Raw genomic sequence first — 17,500 nt, 5'->3', positions numbered from 1 at the left:
TAAAAGGATGGGAGGTACAAGGGGGAAAAGGGAGGAGAGAACGATAGAGGAAAATAGAGAAAAGATAGAGGAGCAGGAGAGAAAGAGGGAGAAAAAGAGAGGGAGGAGAGAAATAGAGAGAGGGAAAGAGAGACTTTACTTTAAGCGTCTGAGACAGACAAGAGTGGGCTTGTCTCCACAGCTGTGTTGCTGCTAACGAGCAGGCGAGGAGGCAGCCAATCTCCACTAATTACAGGATGAAATTGTATCATAAGAATTCTAATTAGAGCACGCTGTTAAAGATTATCTAATGATCAGCCTCCGTGTTATCCCAACCCATCTCCAGCTAGAGCACTCCATGTGTGTGTGTGTGTGTGTGTGTGTGTGTGTGTGTGTTTTTTGTAACACAGAGGGAGACACATAGAGAGAGAGAGTGAATGTGTGTGTGTGTGTGTGTGTGTGTGTGTGTGTGTTAGAAGGAGCAGACGCCACCTGGCTCCTGCCTGGTGTGCAGACCTCAGGACCATGGCCTTTTGTGGATACAAAACAGTCCTACATGCTTACACACTTCCCCCAACTCTCTCTCTCTCTCTCTCTCTCTCTCTCTCTCTCTCTCTCTCTCTCTCTCTTCTGTCTCTTCCTCTTCTCGTCTCTCCCGCCCCTAACCCAAACACAGTCTGTCACTTCAACCACTCTTGACCCTAATGGAGACGCGTCGCTAATCCCTCTCTCTCTTCTTTTCTCTACCCTTTCTTCTCATCCCTCTCTCACACTCCCGTGTTCAAAACCTCGTGTGAGCGACTCTAGCCGACTGGAAAATTCCGGGGCCGACCTTTAGTCCTGTTACTAATTGGTTGGAATGGTAATGACATCATTACATATTCAAACCAAATTGCCTTAATTGCGAATTGGCAAGCGGAATTCCGAGGGAGCATTTGAATTAGAGGTGACTGCTGTGAGTGAGATAGGATAGGGAGAGAGAGAGAATGTGTGAGAGAGAGAGAGAGAGAGAGAGAGAGGGAGAGATAGATAGATAAATAAGTCAGGTTTGCAGTCCTCATGTGGATGCAATGGGTTTTAACTGACAATTACAGCACCACTTGTCACTGATGAGATAATACTAACAGATTAAACCCAATGAAGAAGAGAGAGGGAATTAAAATGATACAGCTCAATTGAACCACTGTGCCAGTTTACAGGGTCGCTTGATTACCTCAATTTAAAATGGGTGCGTAGCTGAACACCGAAGCCAGTCACTTAAGGGACGGGATAACTAGGTTATGTTCCAAAATAAGATTACCGACAATATCGCTAATTTTTAAATAAAATGTCAGCCTATTAAGGATGGCAGGGAGCACTTTGGAGAGTGGCTTAATGTGTACTTGTGTGTGTTTGTGTGTGTGTGTGTGTGTGTGTGTGTGTGTTTGTTTTAAATGCTATCATAGGTAACGAGGGCACAAGCAGCCTCATAACTAGTGCCACGACTTGGAGAGGAATAAAGAGAAGAGAAACAAAAAAAAAGGAGAGGAAGAAGAGACTGTGGCAAATTTATCAGCGACATTTCTCTCTCTCTCTCTCTCTCTCTCTTCCATCTCTCTGCCTCGCTTGCAAAACACTTCATTTGATTTGTATAACACACAAATCTCCATATAATTCTGCAGAGGTCAGGTCAAAGCATCGGGCTCACACTCTTTGAAGTGTCTCCCACTAAGTCCTCCATTCAGCAGGACGTCTGTGGCGTGCACGCGCGCACACACACACACACACACACACACACACAAACCCCACAACATCAACCGGTAATTATGCACCCAGTGCTCCAGGCCTGGCCTGACAAAGAATTTTGAAGCACTGTACATGAAAAAGAGAAAGACAAAAAAATACCGCCGCACTTAAATAAATAATCCTGTCAAGTGAGTTAGCCTGTCAGAGAGTGTGGTGATGTGTTTGTGTGTGTGTGTGTGTGTGTATCTGTTTGTGTGGTGTGTTTATGTAAGCCGTTAAGACGTTTCCCTAGTTGAACGAAGCCAATCCACTGACCTAGCATTGTTAACCTCACCAAATACACAGAAAAGACACATTCATTTTGTCAGGTAGCACAATTCACCAAAAACGTAAAAAACTTAAAAGCGATAGTAAGACAGGAACAGACACCAAGACATGGAAAAGGGAGGTAGGGAGGGAGAGAGAAAAAAAAAATACCCAACTCATTATTCATTTTGCTGCCTTGATAACTTTGATTTCAAGGCATCCGTGGCATGGCCGAAAGGTAGAAAGACAGACAGCCAGGCAAACACCCACACACACTCACGCGTGCACACACACACACCCACACACACTCACGCGTGCACACACACACACACACACACACACACACACACACTCACACACACACACACTCACGTACACACACACATACACACAGAAAGACAGAGAGAGAGAGAGAGAGCGAGAGAGAGAGAGAGAGAATCATGGCCAAAAGGTACTACATAATGAAGTGGTGCTGAGAGTAAATGGGGTCGTGTGGTTGACCGTGCGTTGGCACCTTGTGCTCCTGTCCTGATAGCTGTAAAGTGCACCGATGATGATCCAACAGGCCGGCTTTCTAACCCTCTATTAAATTCACACTATTAATATTTATCAAATGTGTGAGCCGCCTAGGATATATACCAATTTTCTATGTGTGTGAGACTACGTGTGTGTGTGTGTGTGTGTGTGTGTGTGTGTGTGTGTGTGTGTGTGTGTGTGTGCTGAGCGTAGAGGTTCAGCACAGTATACTAAACATTTTAAATAAATAAAAAGCAAACAAACAAACAAACTAAAAATGTATATAATGACGTGATGTCCTGAAACACACCCTGCCAGAGCGAGACACAAAGAGAGAGGGAACAAGAGAGACAAAAAGAGAAGAGAAGAACTTCCTCATGGCGTGACTGTAGATCGCTTCCTTCGTTTAAGAATTCTCCATTAATTGCTCGCCATCAAATGCAATTAGTGCCTCTTTCATGTGCGGTTTATGTAATGCAATACCTCATTAACATTATTCATTCATATTCAGCATTCAGATTATAGGCTGGACATTTTTTATTAGCAGAGATGTTACCAAGCTGCTGGAGTTTTTGAAGATTAAAAAAATAGAGAATAGAGGGGGGGGGGGATTGAATAATAAATTGGTGAAAAGAAAGAAGATGAGCGGCCGATTCCTGATGGATTTACGGGGATAATTATTCTATCTTGTGATTATCCTCACAGGAAGACGGACTAGGAGGAAAATTATTCCATTGAAACGAGGCGCTCAGGAGGCATAGGCTAAACACCAACTAGGATGCGCCCCCTACGAAGGAAATTTACTACATAATTTACTGAATAATGCTCATGATAAATAAAACATATATTTACTGAATGTTAGCCTGAATCTCATAATTGCTATAATTAAAAAACAGACTGTGTATTTTTGCAATACATAGATTACATAATTTTATAATATTATTTATGTATTACATGCATCTTTCGCTGTTCCATGTTTGCAAATATACCATATCAAATCTGCCATGTAATTTCATGCTGGGTGCAACAATCAATGTACAAGGCATTTCATATCACAGCATGGTTTGGTCTCAATAGCTCAATATTATTTTTTTTTCTCCTTGAGATTGTTTACTGATTGCTGGCTATTTGGCTTGGGTTCATTTTGGCCGGCCGTAGTCTTCAGCACAGCGTGGGGCAGCAAGCTGTTTGTTTGGTGAATGAGACGATAGTCTGCTCCCTCTTTCTCTCCCTCTCTCTCCCTCCCTCTCTCTTTCTCTCTCTCTCTTTCTCTCTCTCTCTCCCTCCCTCTCTCTTTCTCTCTCTCCTCTCTCTCTCTCTCTATCTCCATTGCCTGGCTTCTGAGAGCTCCTTGGGCTCACAGCGCTTAACAGTTATTGCCTCTGGCCAACAGGTTGTTTGTGACATTAAATCCATCACCGCAAAATGGCCCACCGTTTTGCCGGAGAACTTCAAGCTGTGATTTAATACGCTTGCTCCTGGGCTAGAGACACACACACGCACATAAACACACACAGACACAGGCACACAGACAGACACGCAGGCAGCCACACACACACACCTACACATTTGATGGAGATGTTTGTAACCTGGCATTACAAATCCTATTGGCTTCACACACTCCATCAGTCTTGGGGCTCTTGGTGAGAGTCCGACGGGCTGTTTGCAGTGCATGGAGCAATATGCACTCACAGGATTGAGTGTGTGTGTGTGTGTGTGTCTGTGGAGGCAACTGCTGTAGCATGTACAGGAAAACGCACTCGGAGGTTTCAGCGTATGAGTATATATATGTGTGTGTGTGTGTGTGTCTGCATGCATGGTGTGTGTGTATGTGTGTGTTTGTGTCTGTGGGTGAGGCTGGTTGTGTGTGTGCGGTGCGTACACTTACAGGTTTGGGAGACGGCTTTGGCTCAGAGGGTCGCATGTGTAAGTGGGCCATCATCGCCTGAAGACGCTCACGTTCTTTAGAAAGCTGTTAACGACAAAGAGAGAGAGGGAGAGAGAAACAGACAGACAGACAGAGAGAGAGAGAGAGAGAGAGAGAGAGAGAGAGAGAGAGAGAGAGAGAAAGGGGAGAGAGCAGAGGAGCGGAGAGACAGAGGAAAGGAGGAGAAGAGAAGCCAGAGGAGCATTAGATATGAGCGATTTTCCCCACATGAGCACAGTAATACATCTTCTTATTGAACTTGTCTCGCAGTAATGAACCCTACATATGCCCAGACCAGACCAGCCTCCACAGCATAGCCCTGGACTCAGGGAGAAATAGACACAGCGAGAGAGAGAGAGAGAGAGAGAGAGAGAGAGAGAGAGAAAGAGGGAGAGAGAGATTGCGAGATCAGATAAAGAGTGAGAGAAAGAAAGTGAGAGAAAGGGAGAAGTGTGGGAGGACAAGAAACACTCCTGGCAGTGAGGGCAGGGTTGGCCATGCTGCTGGTAGTAACAGCAGTAGCAGTCGGGTGGTGTCAGAGGGGGTCAGGCAAATACAAATAGCACTTCATCTTTTTGTCAATAGCAAGAATTTAGGTCAGGGGCTGCATGCGGGGCTGACAGTAACAAGCTAGCAGGGGCGGCAAATTAGCGGCGGCCAGGGCGCCCAGTCAATGTCCTGTGGACGCAGTTAGCAGCCGAGCCCGCTGGCAGCTGGCAGCGGGGGTGAAGGGGTCTCGTGCACGGGGCGCCGATGGGGGCCGACCGGGGGCCGTCTCCGAGCCCACACCCGGGCCCTCAAAGGTCCAGTTAGGGGCCCGCGGCAACGGGCTATCATCAATCTAACTCGGGGGAAGTGACAGGGAGGGAGAGAGGGGAGAGGCCGGGGTCCACGCCGGCACACACTCACACACACACACACACACACACACACACACACACACACACATGCAAACACACACATGTAAACACACATACATGCACACACACACTCATTGGTCTGGGCCTCATTACTTGTGTCTGAGGCCTTGGTAAAAGTGTAAGAGATACAACAGGACAGAGAAAAAAGACACGGCTCTGTAATTGGTCACTGGGTAGGTTCAGAAGGTGTGCCGAGTCTGTGTGTGTGTGTGTGAGTGTGTGTCTAGATGTGTGTGTCGTGTGTTTCTTTATATCCTAGAGGACATTTTTTATTTTCATTCTCTGAAATATAAAAATGAGAGGCTAGTTGAGCTCTGGGGGTTGAAGGTCGGGGCTAGCATTTGTGCATAGGAGTGTGCATGTATGAGGATGTACAGTGTGTGTGTGTATGGTGTGTGTGTGTGTGTGTGTGTGTGTGTGTGTGTGTGTGTGTGTGTGTGTGTGTGTGTGTGTGTGTGTGTGAATAAGCAGGGGGGGGCAGACAAGGTGTTGACCAGTGTCACCTAAGGAAGTGTCTCCTTATGGGGGAGGGTGTGACACACACACACACACACACACACACACACACACACACACACACACTGGTGTTAGGACTGGTGCGTGGCCATGTCCTTCAATCAGAGTGCTCATTATCTTGCTGCTGTGACTCCTTAATAAGGTCACGCCCCACCTACTGAAAATAGACCCCCCCCCACACCCACCGGCACCCCCCCCCACTCAGCTTCCTTCAGGTGCAGGGTGCATTTAATTAACTCCGGCCAGACAAGAGGGGAGCATATTAATTGGGAGGGGTGGTAGAGGAAGAAGAAGAAGATGGTGAAAAAAACAAGTGCAGGGGCCTAATTCAATTAAAATGGGCATAATGGCTTTTGTTCGAAAAGAGGAAACACACAACACACACACAGCACACACACGCACACATGGACACACACACATACACAGACACACACAGTGCATCTGCAATTGTGTTGTCTTGAATGGTCTCTTCACACTTTCACCTGCTATTTTCTCACCGGGCAATAACGAGATAAGGCCTGATGCTGGTTTGTGATTTTCATTGCCTTCTGTGAGAAGTGCTGCCATCATAGCAATGACTTTCAAGTTCAAATAGGCCTAAATGTATAGAGAGTGAGCTCAAACACACACACACACCAGACAGACAGAAGATGCACATGTGAGTCGCACACAGACACACACATGTTGAGAGAGTAAACACACACACCTGTATTTCTAGTTGTTGAACAACCTGCATCTGGACTCGACACTGTGCTGTGCTTCTGTCGTCGAGAGCGTGCTCACTGTTAAGGTGCCTGTGGAGAAAACACACACACACACACACACACACACACACAGACACACACACAGACACACACACAGACACACACAAACATGTATCAATGAAACACACTTCGCAAAACACCAAAACAGACATTAATACATCTGTGCACAGATTAACACATCAACAAACCAACTCAAAAACAGACGCCATGAGTGTTGCTTTAGATTTGATTTTGCAAACAGATGCCTTTAAAAAAACAAACAAAAAAAACAAACAAACAAACAAACAAAATAAAAACATCTCCACAGCTGTTAAGTGCCTCTAGTTGTGCTGTGCTGTGCTGTGCGGTGCCTGCGTTCTCTCTTCTCTATCTGTCCCCTCACTAATAATATTATCAGATGAGCGTGACTGCTGCTGGACTGCCGGAGTCATTGGGGCGCATTGTTTCAGGGCGTCAGCACCGGGGGGGGGGGCTCGCTCTCTCCATCACCGCCTGAAAGCCAGTGTTTTACATCACAATAGAGCTACCATGCGTGGAGGAGAGAGAGAGAGAAGAGTAAAGAAAAGGAGGAGGAGGAGGAGGAGGAGAGGAGAGGGGAGGCTATGCTATGCAGGGGAGGAGAAAAGATGTTGGTGTTACAAAAGGGGCCTCGGCAGAAAACGCCTTTGTCTCCGTCATTTCTCCAAAACAATAAACGCAATTTAACTTGAGTAACATTTTTAAAGAGGTGGAGGGTGGAGAGGAGGGACACGCAGTCTCCTCACAAGAGGTGATTATCCAGACGACGTATTAAACACATCCATTGGTCCTCTCATTACAAGGAGTAGGGTGGCATGCATAAAATAAATAAAAAACCAGCAGACAGCAATAACCGTCAATGACATTTTTTCTTCTTCTTTCCCCCCCTCTCTCTCTCTCCCTTGTTCTCTCTCTCTCTTTTCCTTTCTGTCTCTCTCATTTTTGTCTTGATTGGATTTTGTCTGCAGGATACAAAAGAGTTCGGCCATTAGCACAGACCTTTCCTCCCCCTGCGTGTGTGTGTGTGTGCGCGGGGGCGGGCGAGGAGGTTTTTTTTAAGTGTTGTGATGTGGGGTAATGAGCCTCTATCTAAATTATCGCCGGTGACAAACCTCACAAAGCGCGCGTCGAGGAGAGACGTGCTTATGAAATGCCAAAGCTGCCACTTTCTTCGCCGTAATTATAGGTTAGCTTGCAGACCCTTCAATGATCGTTTACTGTACAGCCTCTGGTGCATTAGTGTGAGCTTAAATCAGACACAGACACAGACACACACACACACACACACACATACAGATTCATGGAGGCATAAGCACACACACATACACACACACACACACTCTCTGTCCTGACTATCTGCAGTGTGCAAAAATAAAAATAATAAAAAATAACAACTTGTCTGTCATTGTGTCAAGCCAGGCCTTGAGGACGTTTGTAGGCACAATAGCCAAGCACAGCCCGTGACCACACAGAACCGCAGCGCTTCATCGTCTACCGTTTACGCTTCTCTATCCACCCCAGCTCTGAGGCTAAACAATCCTCCATTACACATCAGGAGAGAAAGAGAAGATACAGAGAGAGAGAGAGAGAGAGAGAGAGAGAGAGAGAGAGAGATGGCATTAACAAAATAAGTAAGTTGGAAGGAAGGAGATAGAGATAGAGAGAGAGATGGCATTAAAGAAAGGAGCAAGATGGAAGGAAGAGAGAGAGAGAGAGAGAGTTTCTCTTTCAGCCCGTGCCTAATTGCTGTTTCAGATCGCGCGTGCAAAAGGAGCATTTCATTAATCATTTAATCAGGTCCCTCGCAGGAAGACGGGGGGAACTAATGTTGCAAATACCCTTTTCATTTCAATGCTCATAATGCTATCTAACTCACTTGATGTATGGCATGTGTCAGAACGCGCAGCTGCTTCTAAGAGGGCTCGCAGAAACAGTGTCCAGCCGGCCCCAAAGAGAGCTCGCTACCAAACGCAAAAAAAAAAAAAAAGAATGCAAGAAAGAAAGAACGAAAAAAAGGAGAAAAAACACGCTATTAGCGTATCCTCTTATCAGCAGTGGTGTTTAGTGGTTGCTGTCTGGTCTGTGTGTTTGAGGGGAAAAATGTGTCTAATTTGTGGTTTGTGGTTGTGTCTGCGGTTGAGTGCTTGTGTTTCTCTCACTCAGTCTGCCTTCTGCCGTGTGTATATTCTTCTTTCATTGCCCTCCCTCTCTCTCTCTCTCTCTCTCTCTCTCTCTCTTTCTGTCTCTCTCTCTCACCTTTCCTGTTCTGTCCATTTAGCTGTGGCGATTACACCCTGAATACCACATGCAGATGAAATATTTAAAAGACACTATAACATGCATTAATAAATGCACTGGTTAATAAAGGTAAAGAGACAGCCAGAGGGAAAGAGAGAGACAGAGATAGACAGTGTGACTGAGAGAGAGATAGAGATAGATAGTCAGACTGAGAGAGAGAGAGAGAGAGAGAGAGAGTGTGAGAGAGAGAGAGAAAGAGAGAGGGTATGGGCAGATATGGGGGTGGGCGAGGGTTAGATGCAGTCACCAATAGCCCCTAATGAGCAGGGGCACAGGCAGTACAGTTCAAACACGACAGAGAGGTGAAATGAGATGAAAAAGGTGTGTGTGTGTGTGTAGGTGTGCCTACATGAGTATGTTTGTGCGTGCAAATGTGTGTGTGTGTGTGTGTGTGCGTGCATGCTTGTGTGTGTGTGTGTGCATTTGAGAGGGGGCTGCAAGGGCTAAGGAGCCCCCCTCCCCAGAACAAACACCTCAGGAGTGGCTGTAATTTATGGGTCACTTTACAGGCGTATTGATTTTTGTTTGTGGCGCGGGGAATAGCCTGGGCGGGCTGAGAAGGCCTCACAAGCAGACCGAGGGGGCCTGACAGAGACACAGCAGATGACACTGAGATGGAGAGATAAAGAGATGAAATGGAGAGAATGGAGAAATGGAGTGACAGATTAGCAAGGAGGAGGAGGGGGGGAGGAGAAGGGAAAGGAGGGAATGGGGGTCTAAACAGATAGAGAGAGAGAGAGCAGGGGATGACAAGAGGAGAGCTGACCACTAGACTAGTGAAGATAAAGATGGAGATCTAGAGACAGGGAACAGAGGAATGGAGAGGTGAATTAAAGAGAGATGGAAGATAAGCATAGAGATTTAGTGTGGAGAAATGACTGAGGGATAGACAGAGCGGAGAAAGGAAGGTAGTGATGAAAAGCAGAGAGAAATGATGGAGAAACAGACAGCTGTGGGAGAGAAGAAATAGGGACAGAGATGGAATAACAGACGAGATGGAAGAGTGAAATTTAAGTGAGCGAGGGAGAGAAAGAGAAAGAGAAAGAGAGTGACTTACCAGTAAAAAGAAAACCCATAAAAGGCAAAATCAAGACATACTTAAAACCCAAGCAAAAAAAAAAAAAAAAAGAAAAACCCCCACCCTGACAGAAAACAAATACAGAACAAAAGGTGAAGTCATTGCTCAGGATCAATCAGTTCAGGTACTTTTGCTGCAGCACGCCCTCTTCATTTACCTTACCAAATACATTCTCCAATCCACCACATTTTACTGAAAGACTCGAAGTCACCGGTCATTTTATAATAACTAATTTCAATTATTTTTCCATTTAAGACACATTTCAGAGCGACACTGGCTCTGTTATTCCAGACCCATCCATTTGTATTTCTCTGTGACAGCCACACCTCCATCTTAGCTTCTGAAGAAAATATCTCGGAATATTTAGGACCAAAAATAAACAAATTCCAGGAAAAGTTCTCCCCCAGTCGCACACACCGTTCTTGAACAAGACTAAACGACTTTATCAGCCTTGAACATCCAACAAACAAGTTTCACATTCTCCACAGAAAACACAGAGAGAGAGAAGAAAGGGGAGGATGAGCTGAACATAGATGGCTACATGGGGCGGGGGTGTGATGGTGGTCGTGGTGTGTGTGTGTGTGTGTGTGTGTGTGTGTGTGTGAGGGTGGGGAGTGTGTGATGAGTGGTGAACGTGTAAGCTGTGGTCGCTACAGCATCTTAACCCCCTGACCCATAATGGAGCCGCCACAGCATGCTAGATTAAGCCTCCGACACGCCAAGCTGCCAGGGGCATGCTGTAAATAACACACACACACACACACACACACACACACACACACACACACACACACACACACACACACACACACACACACACACACACACACACACACACACACACACACAAATCTGCAGGCTGCACAAAAGTGCCCTACTGCATTCATGTACACATAGAGGAGGACAGCATGCATAGAGAGAGAGAGAGAGAGAGAGAGAGAGAGAGAGAGAGAGAGAGAGAGAGAGGGCAAAGACAGGGCAATGAGAGACTGCTCAAGAAAAGACAGAAAAAAGGATGGCAAGAGGGAGGGTGGAAAAGAGGATAGAGTGAAAGAGAGGGAAAAGATAGAGACTGATGGATATAGAAATAAAATCATTCAAAACACATAAAGCTTTATTATGCTTATGTATACATCTAAGTGTGCAGGCACAAGGACTGATACAGGATGATATAGAAACACAAAATGAATAAGAATGAAACAAAGAGGCAAAGCAAGGCAGAGTGATAAAGAGACCAGAACAACAGGAAGACCATGACAAAGAAACAAACTGAAAAAAAAAAATGTAATTGGCACAGACAGAGAAACAGAAAGCGAAAAAAAAATGAAAAATGGCGGCACGTGAACTAGAAAGAGAGAAAAACAAATGCACTGACCACACAACACCGCTCCTGCCAAACTCCGCTGACACCGCACAAACAGTGACCCGACTTCCAGGCACCCCCTCTCCCCAGCAGACATCTGGCCGCCCAAGGAGCAGCCGTCCTGGGGGCAGTGGAGCCATGGGTGGCCTGTCTGGGGGAGCCCTGGTGGGTTTAATTAATGGGCAGTTAGAGGCCCTGCTGGTCAGGCTGAGGGGCAGCGGCTGCCATTTTTTCTCTGGGTGTGCAGTGGCAGCAGTAAGCAGTAAGCAACGACTCCTGGTATAGTAGCAGGAGTGGGAGGCTTCGGCAGGGTGTGTGTGTGAGGGTGTGTGTGTGTGTGTGTGTGTGTGTGTGTGTGTGTGTGTGTGTGAGTGTGTGTGTGTGTGTGTGTGTGTGTGCATGTATGTATGTTTTGTTTAGGCTGACCATAGAATAGTAGAAGTGAGTGGAGTATCACTGCATCTGAAAGTGTGTGTTTGTGTGTTTTATTTCTCTGTGTGGGTATTTAATGTATGTATGTATGTATGTATGTATGTATGTATGTATGTATGTATGTATGTATGTATGTATGTATGTATGTATGTATGTATGTGTGTGTGTGTGTGTAAGCATGTGTGAGATTGTGCATGTGTGTGTGTCTACAAATACAGTACATGCGTGAGATTGCTATGGATACTCCAGACTGTGTGGACTGCAAGTGAGCCAGTGTCCGTCTGTAGAAACCATCACTAGCCAGGCTGTTCTGGTTCCCCTCCCATCTCCAGTGAGTGACAGTGATAGTTCAGTGAGTGAGTAAGTGCGAGAGAGAGAGTGAGTGAGTGAGTGAGTGAGTGAGTGAGTGAGTGAGTAAATTAGTGATTGAATGAGTGAGTGTGCGAGAGAGAGAGAGAGAGAGAGAGAGTGAGTGACTGATAGAGTGAGAGAGAGAAGAGAGAGAGACGGGTGAGATATCAGTGCATTGGGGGAGGCAGCTGGGTGGAAAAGCTCATGTTGTGATCATTTACTCACAAACAGCTGACAGACCAGCGCTATAGTCACTGCTACCGACTGCCAGGTAGCTGCAAGGCTGATAAGCCCCATAGGAACATCTGTTTTTAACATTTTCACTTCTTTCATGTCAGACAAAAGAAAAGGCAGCCCTGCATTATCCCGGCTGAGAAACCCTCTGTGTACGCGCCAGTGTACGGCAAACGCATAAATAGAAATGTCTTAGGGTGCCGCTCGTACACACACACACACACACCCACCCACACACACACACACGCAGGGTTTCATTTCAACTTCAGAGCTAATACAATGTGCCAGCCACCTTTAGGCTAGCTCTCCAGGTGAAAAGGAAAGGGAAAAAAAAAACACATAAAAGTGCATTGAAGAGCTATTAAATTGCTGATCTTGACAAGTTTTCCTGAGCAACACAACAAAGATCGCTTAAACGCGCCGTGCCATTTCCACAACCGCCAGCAACAACCCCGCGCCACCCCCACCAACTTGCACCCGCATCACCTCCCCCCCTCCATCAAAGGTGTCATCTGATTTTGACACTCTATTTTATGTAAACGGTGTTTTGAAAGTGTGTGTACCCGGTTGGTACAGGCGGCAGTGACTGGCATCTCTCGCCACATGAAAGAGCCAGGGCTGACACCTACAATCGCTCCTGTGAGGCACAGGGAGGAGAGAGAAGAGAAGAGGCTGCCTGCGTCTCAGCGCAGCTCTGTGTGTGTGTGTGTGTGTGTGTGTGTGTGTGTGTGTGTGTGTGTGTGTGTGTGTGAGAACCTCAAATCAGTGCGCTCTTTTGTTGCTTGTCTGTGTTCATGTGCGGATCATGCGACATGAAGCCTCTGACTCTCGCAGATGGCGGCGGTGATGGCGGTGCCCGCGACTTTCACCATTTTTTACGCCCGTTTTAAACCTCCGCTCTCAGAGTGCTCGCATAAGGCAGGAAGGAGAGCAGGATAGAAAAGAAAAGAAAGGGTGTTTGGAGGATGTGCCTCGCAGAGGCTTACAAGTGAGCCCTTACCTGTTCAAGTGCATCATCCGTTACTGTCTGAAACGCCTGAATATCTCTGGCATTTTGGGTCGGTTTAATTTGTCATCTATTTGTTTATTTATTTATTTCAAAAGTGGGGAGCTATAGCAATAACGTCTGCAACTCAGACAAAGGCAAACGCTACTTTTTGCCAAAAACAACAGATTATCTACCATACCATTAGATACCAGATTATCTACCATACCATTAACTAACAGATTATCTAATCTGAAACAACTAGTGTAATATAGGCTGAATTGTGATGTACATGACTTCTCCAAAACAAAGCCAAATCTGAACTATCACTGTTCATCAGCTTCAACGTATATACTGATGATTCTGTAAGTATCAATAGAAAATGTCTAGCTTGTATGGTATTCATTCCCTGATTTGAGTGAGTAAATAAAACCACTGGGTTCTGCCCATTAGCTGGAAGAATAACGCTTGGTTTGAAACAATGGGAATACCACAAAGCCTCTGGATGCCATTGGTTAATCCATTGAACATCCATCTTAAAAGCAGGGCTCTAAAATCATATCAGTTGTGTCTATCCTCAGATCACCCTCCTTTCCTTTCAAAATTATATAAATAAATTAAAGAACAATGTTCCCAATTTCAATGGCGTTCTCGTGAATTGACATGGACATTTACACCCGCATTACGTGGCGTGATCATCATTTCACAGTTAATTACAAATCTAATTAGAATATTCAAATTAAACAATTCCAGCCCTGTCCCCCCACCCCCGTCTCCATCTTGACGTCTGTGAAGCTCCCTGGCGCATGGTGACGCGATCACCTGCCATCGACGGCGGGGAAAACACCTTCTCCTCTAATGTCCGCCTGCCAACAAAGCCGGGCCAATTACTAACGAGCTAATTAGCTAAATTGTTGATGGAGCATGAAGCCTTTCGTCTGACTCCGGCTCGGGCTGCACCATGGCAACACTGAACGGGGCCCGCGCGTATGCCGTATCAGCAAGTCACCATTAGCCTCCTAACGAGTTCCAGGACGACCTGGCGGGCCAGCCGGGGAGGGGCGAGAGCAAGGGGGCCAGCCATATATCAGCCACCCCTCTGACAGCCTGACAGACAGACAACCTCCCCCCCACCGCCCGCAGAAACACTGGCTTGTGTTTAACCTTTCCCGGCGGCGCGTCGGCCCCCGGAACAGGGCGTCGTATTTTACACATGCCAGAGACGGGGAGCTAAATCAGCAGCTGATTTAAAGCACTCGGGGTCCTCTCGGAGCGAGAGATGCTAACAAAGACCTTTGGAATGATTTGGGGGCTCGACCTGGATCGCGTCCGGATGGGGAGGAAGTGCTTGGCGGGGGATATTAGGCAGAGCCGGGCATGGAGGCTTTTATGAAGCCCTAAGGCTAACTGCTGGCATTTGACAACCACAGACTCTGGATTGGATTCATTTTTAACGTGTTTGGCACAGATTGGACACACTCTCTTACTGACAAGCCCAAACCTAAAGCGTGATGACGGTGCAAGATTTATACACACTGTAAAAGAAAATGACAGAAATGCCCAATAAACCATTGCTGACAATCTGACATACACAAACATAGACACACATGCACACATACCGACATACACACACACTACACATACACTTGCAGGATACCTACTTCAAGAACTGTCCAAAGTCTTCGCAGACGCTTTCACACCCGGGCCACTTGCACACTCCATGACCATAAAGACAGTGAGCAGCTCCTGTCTCCTCATGCAAGGATTCTCTGTGGAAAGAGAAAGAGACAGAGAGAGAGAGAGAGAGAGAGAGAGAGAGGGACAGATACAAAGAGACAGAAAGATGGAGAGATGAGAGACAGCAAGAGAGGGAAATAGAGACAATGACGTCAGTTTTATTACCACAGACATAATGGCTTCAGGCAGATAACTCCTGTTGGGTTACCACTGGCAACAGAGGGGTCAAAACAGGGCAGGTTGGCTTTGTTCTGGCCGACAGTTCCGTACAGAAACTGGAAACGATCCAATTAAACGCAAGTGAGTGCGGGACTCCTGGAGACACCCCCTCACACACACACACACACACACACACACACACACACACACACACACACACCCCCGTCAATGCCATAAGATTATTGATCCTGAGTGTCTGCAAGGGGACCAAACAGCGTGTGGCGAAATTAATAAATAAATATAACAAGCGAACGATATCGTGGAAAATCCTGGGGTGTTCCTGGCGATGGCATTCCCACGTCCACAGATCTATGACAGAATAAAGGCATGAAGTGGCACCAGGTGTGTAAACGCGTTAGACGGCAGAGCGGCGGCGTGATGTTTTTGTTTGGACGGCTATCTCTGCTTTCGAAGGACAACTGCGCTCCGCGCTTGAGCAAATGCTCTCGCACGGGCCTGACCTGCAGTGAGCTGGAGCAGCGATTAGAACTGACAGCTTAACCTTTAGGCTCGCACTGAAAAGGAAGGAAGGGAGAGGGAGAGAGAGAGCGAGAGAGAGAGCGAGAGAGAGATAGAGAAGAGAGAGAACATATGAGAAAGAGAGACAGAGAGAGGAGGAACAGAGAGACAGAGCAGGGACAGGATAAAGAGTAAGAGAGAGAGAGAGAGAGAGAGAGAGATTGCGCTCTCTCATTCACAGTATGTTTTACACGACCTCCTCCCTGCATGCCATCGATCGATGGAGTGTTAGTAAGCAGCCTCCTTTGACAGTCCTCTGTGCTCGATCATTACGAGAACCCACAGACCCCACAGGGATCACTACAAGATAAAAAAGTGTTTTCTCCGGTTTTTTCCTCCTCTCTGTTTATTTCCCCGCCCAACACTCTCTCTCTCTCTCTCTTTCTTGTTTTTCTCTGTGGGTGAGGATGTCTTCTTGTAGATATTTTTCCCCAAGCAGAAGGTTTTTAGTGGCTTCGCTAAGATAGCATCTACTTTAAACCAATTACAGCACTGCTCAGCCTTGCTCAGTGTAGCTGCGGCACCTGCTTATTACGCCACAGAGAGGAGTGGGGGGGGGGGGGGGGAATTTGAATTATACATGGATCAGACAGATAACAATAAACACACACACACACACACACACACACACACACACACACACACACAGACAATCATGCATACACAGCCTTTACATAGTGACAGTGGATCAGGTCGACTCATCCTGCGTTGTGTTTACATGCCGGGGCTGTTTTCTGCTAGGTGATGTTCAGATGCAGAGAAGCTGAGAGACAGAGGCGTTAAATACTTAATGTACAGCGCCCTTGACTCTCTCTCCCCCCGCCTCCCCGTCCCCCAACTGCCGAGCATCTCTGTGTGTGTTTGTGTGTATCGCCGATGTCGACGCCGTCGCTCCGTTTGATATGGTGTAAGCAAATGGGGTTCAATCACGCACACACTCTCCCCTGGGAGAGAGTATTTTTGACTATTATTACGCCGGCATCGCTACGCACTGAGCAAACAAACAAATCAAAAACGCAGAGCAAGCCACCGTCGGTCCCCCTCCAGGAAGGAATACTTCTTCTCTTCTGCTAAACGGGGACAAACGGCATGTTTTCCCCCCACAAACACAAACATCTGACAGATTAGCACATGAAAAGACCAATGAGCTTCTGCTTGATTTGTGTGTGTGTGTGTGTGTGTGAGTGCGTACGAACGCGGCATGGAACATGTGTAAAGAGTCTCCAGTGAGCTTTTGCGATCAGTGGCTGTGTGTGTGATAGTAGCGTGTCTACTGGATGCCTATTTGAATCAAAGTGAAGTTGAAAATGTGTGTTTGTGTGTGTTAGTGTGCATGAATGTCTCTGTTGTGTATATGTACCTGTATGATTTGAGTTGGTGAATGTATGTGGTCCATATCTCTACTAAACAGACAGTAAAAATGTTTGTATGTGTACGTGTACATGTGTGTGTATGTATGTGTATGTGTTTGAGTGTGTCTGTGTGTGTGTGTGTGTGTGTGTTTGACTGTTACTGTGTTTGTCCGTTGTGTGTGTTTGCTCCCCTACCTCTCTCTCCGAGAGCTGAGGGCCGGGGACTGGCCGTTGGCGATGCTGTGGTGAGAGATGGGCGGC

The 17,500-nt window shown here is 46.6% G+C and overlaps 1 protein-coding gene across 1 annotated transcript in view; it reads right to left on the bottom strand.

Annotated features, from left to right (window-relative positions):
- Positions 1 to 17,500, bottom strand: part of foxp2 (forkhead box P2) — a 135,305-nt gene that overhangs the window by 16,550 nt on the left and 101,255 nt on the right. Inside the window, exons 9-12 of the mRNA XM_031582682.2 lie at positions 17,435 to 17,500; positions 15,074 to 15,181; positions 6,596 to 6,683; positions 4,415 to 4,498 (exon numbers count right to left, since the gene is read on the bottom strand). The exon at positions 17,435 to 17,500 is cut by the window's right edge and continues 205 nt beyond it. Coding sequence (XP_031438542.1) covers positions 4,415 to 4,498; positions 6,596 to 6,683; positions 15,074 to 15,181; positions 17,435 to 17,500 — 346 coding nt within the window. The remainder of the gene's footprint in view (positions 1 to 4,414; positions 4,499 to 6,595; positions 6,684 to 15,073; positions 15,182 to 17,434) is intronic.

This window comes from Clupea harengus, chromosome 16 (genome assembly GCF_900700415.2).
Source record: "Clupea harengus chromosome 16, Ch_v2.0.2, whole genome shotgun sequence".
Classification (NCBI taxonomy): domain Eukaryota; kingdom Metazoa; phylum Chordata; class Actinopteri; order Clupeiformes; family Clupeidae; genus Clupea; species Clupea harengus.
The sequence above is the reverse complement of the archived record's forward strand: the minus strand, read 5'-3'. Positions and strand labels throughout refer to the sequence as shown.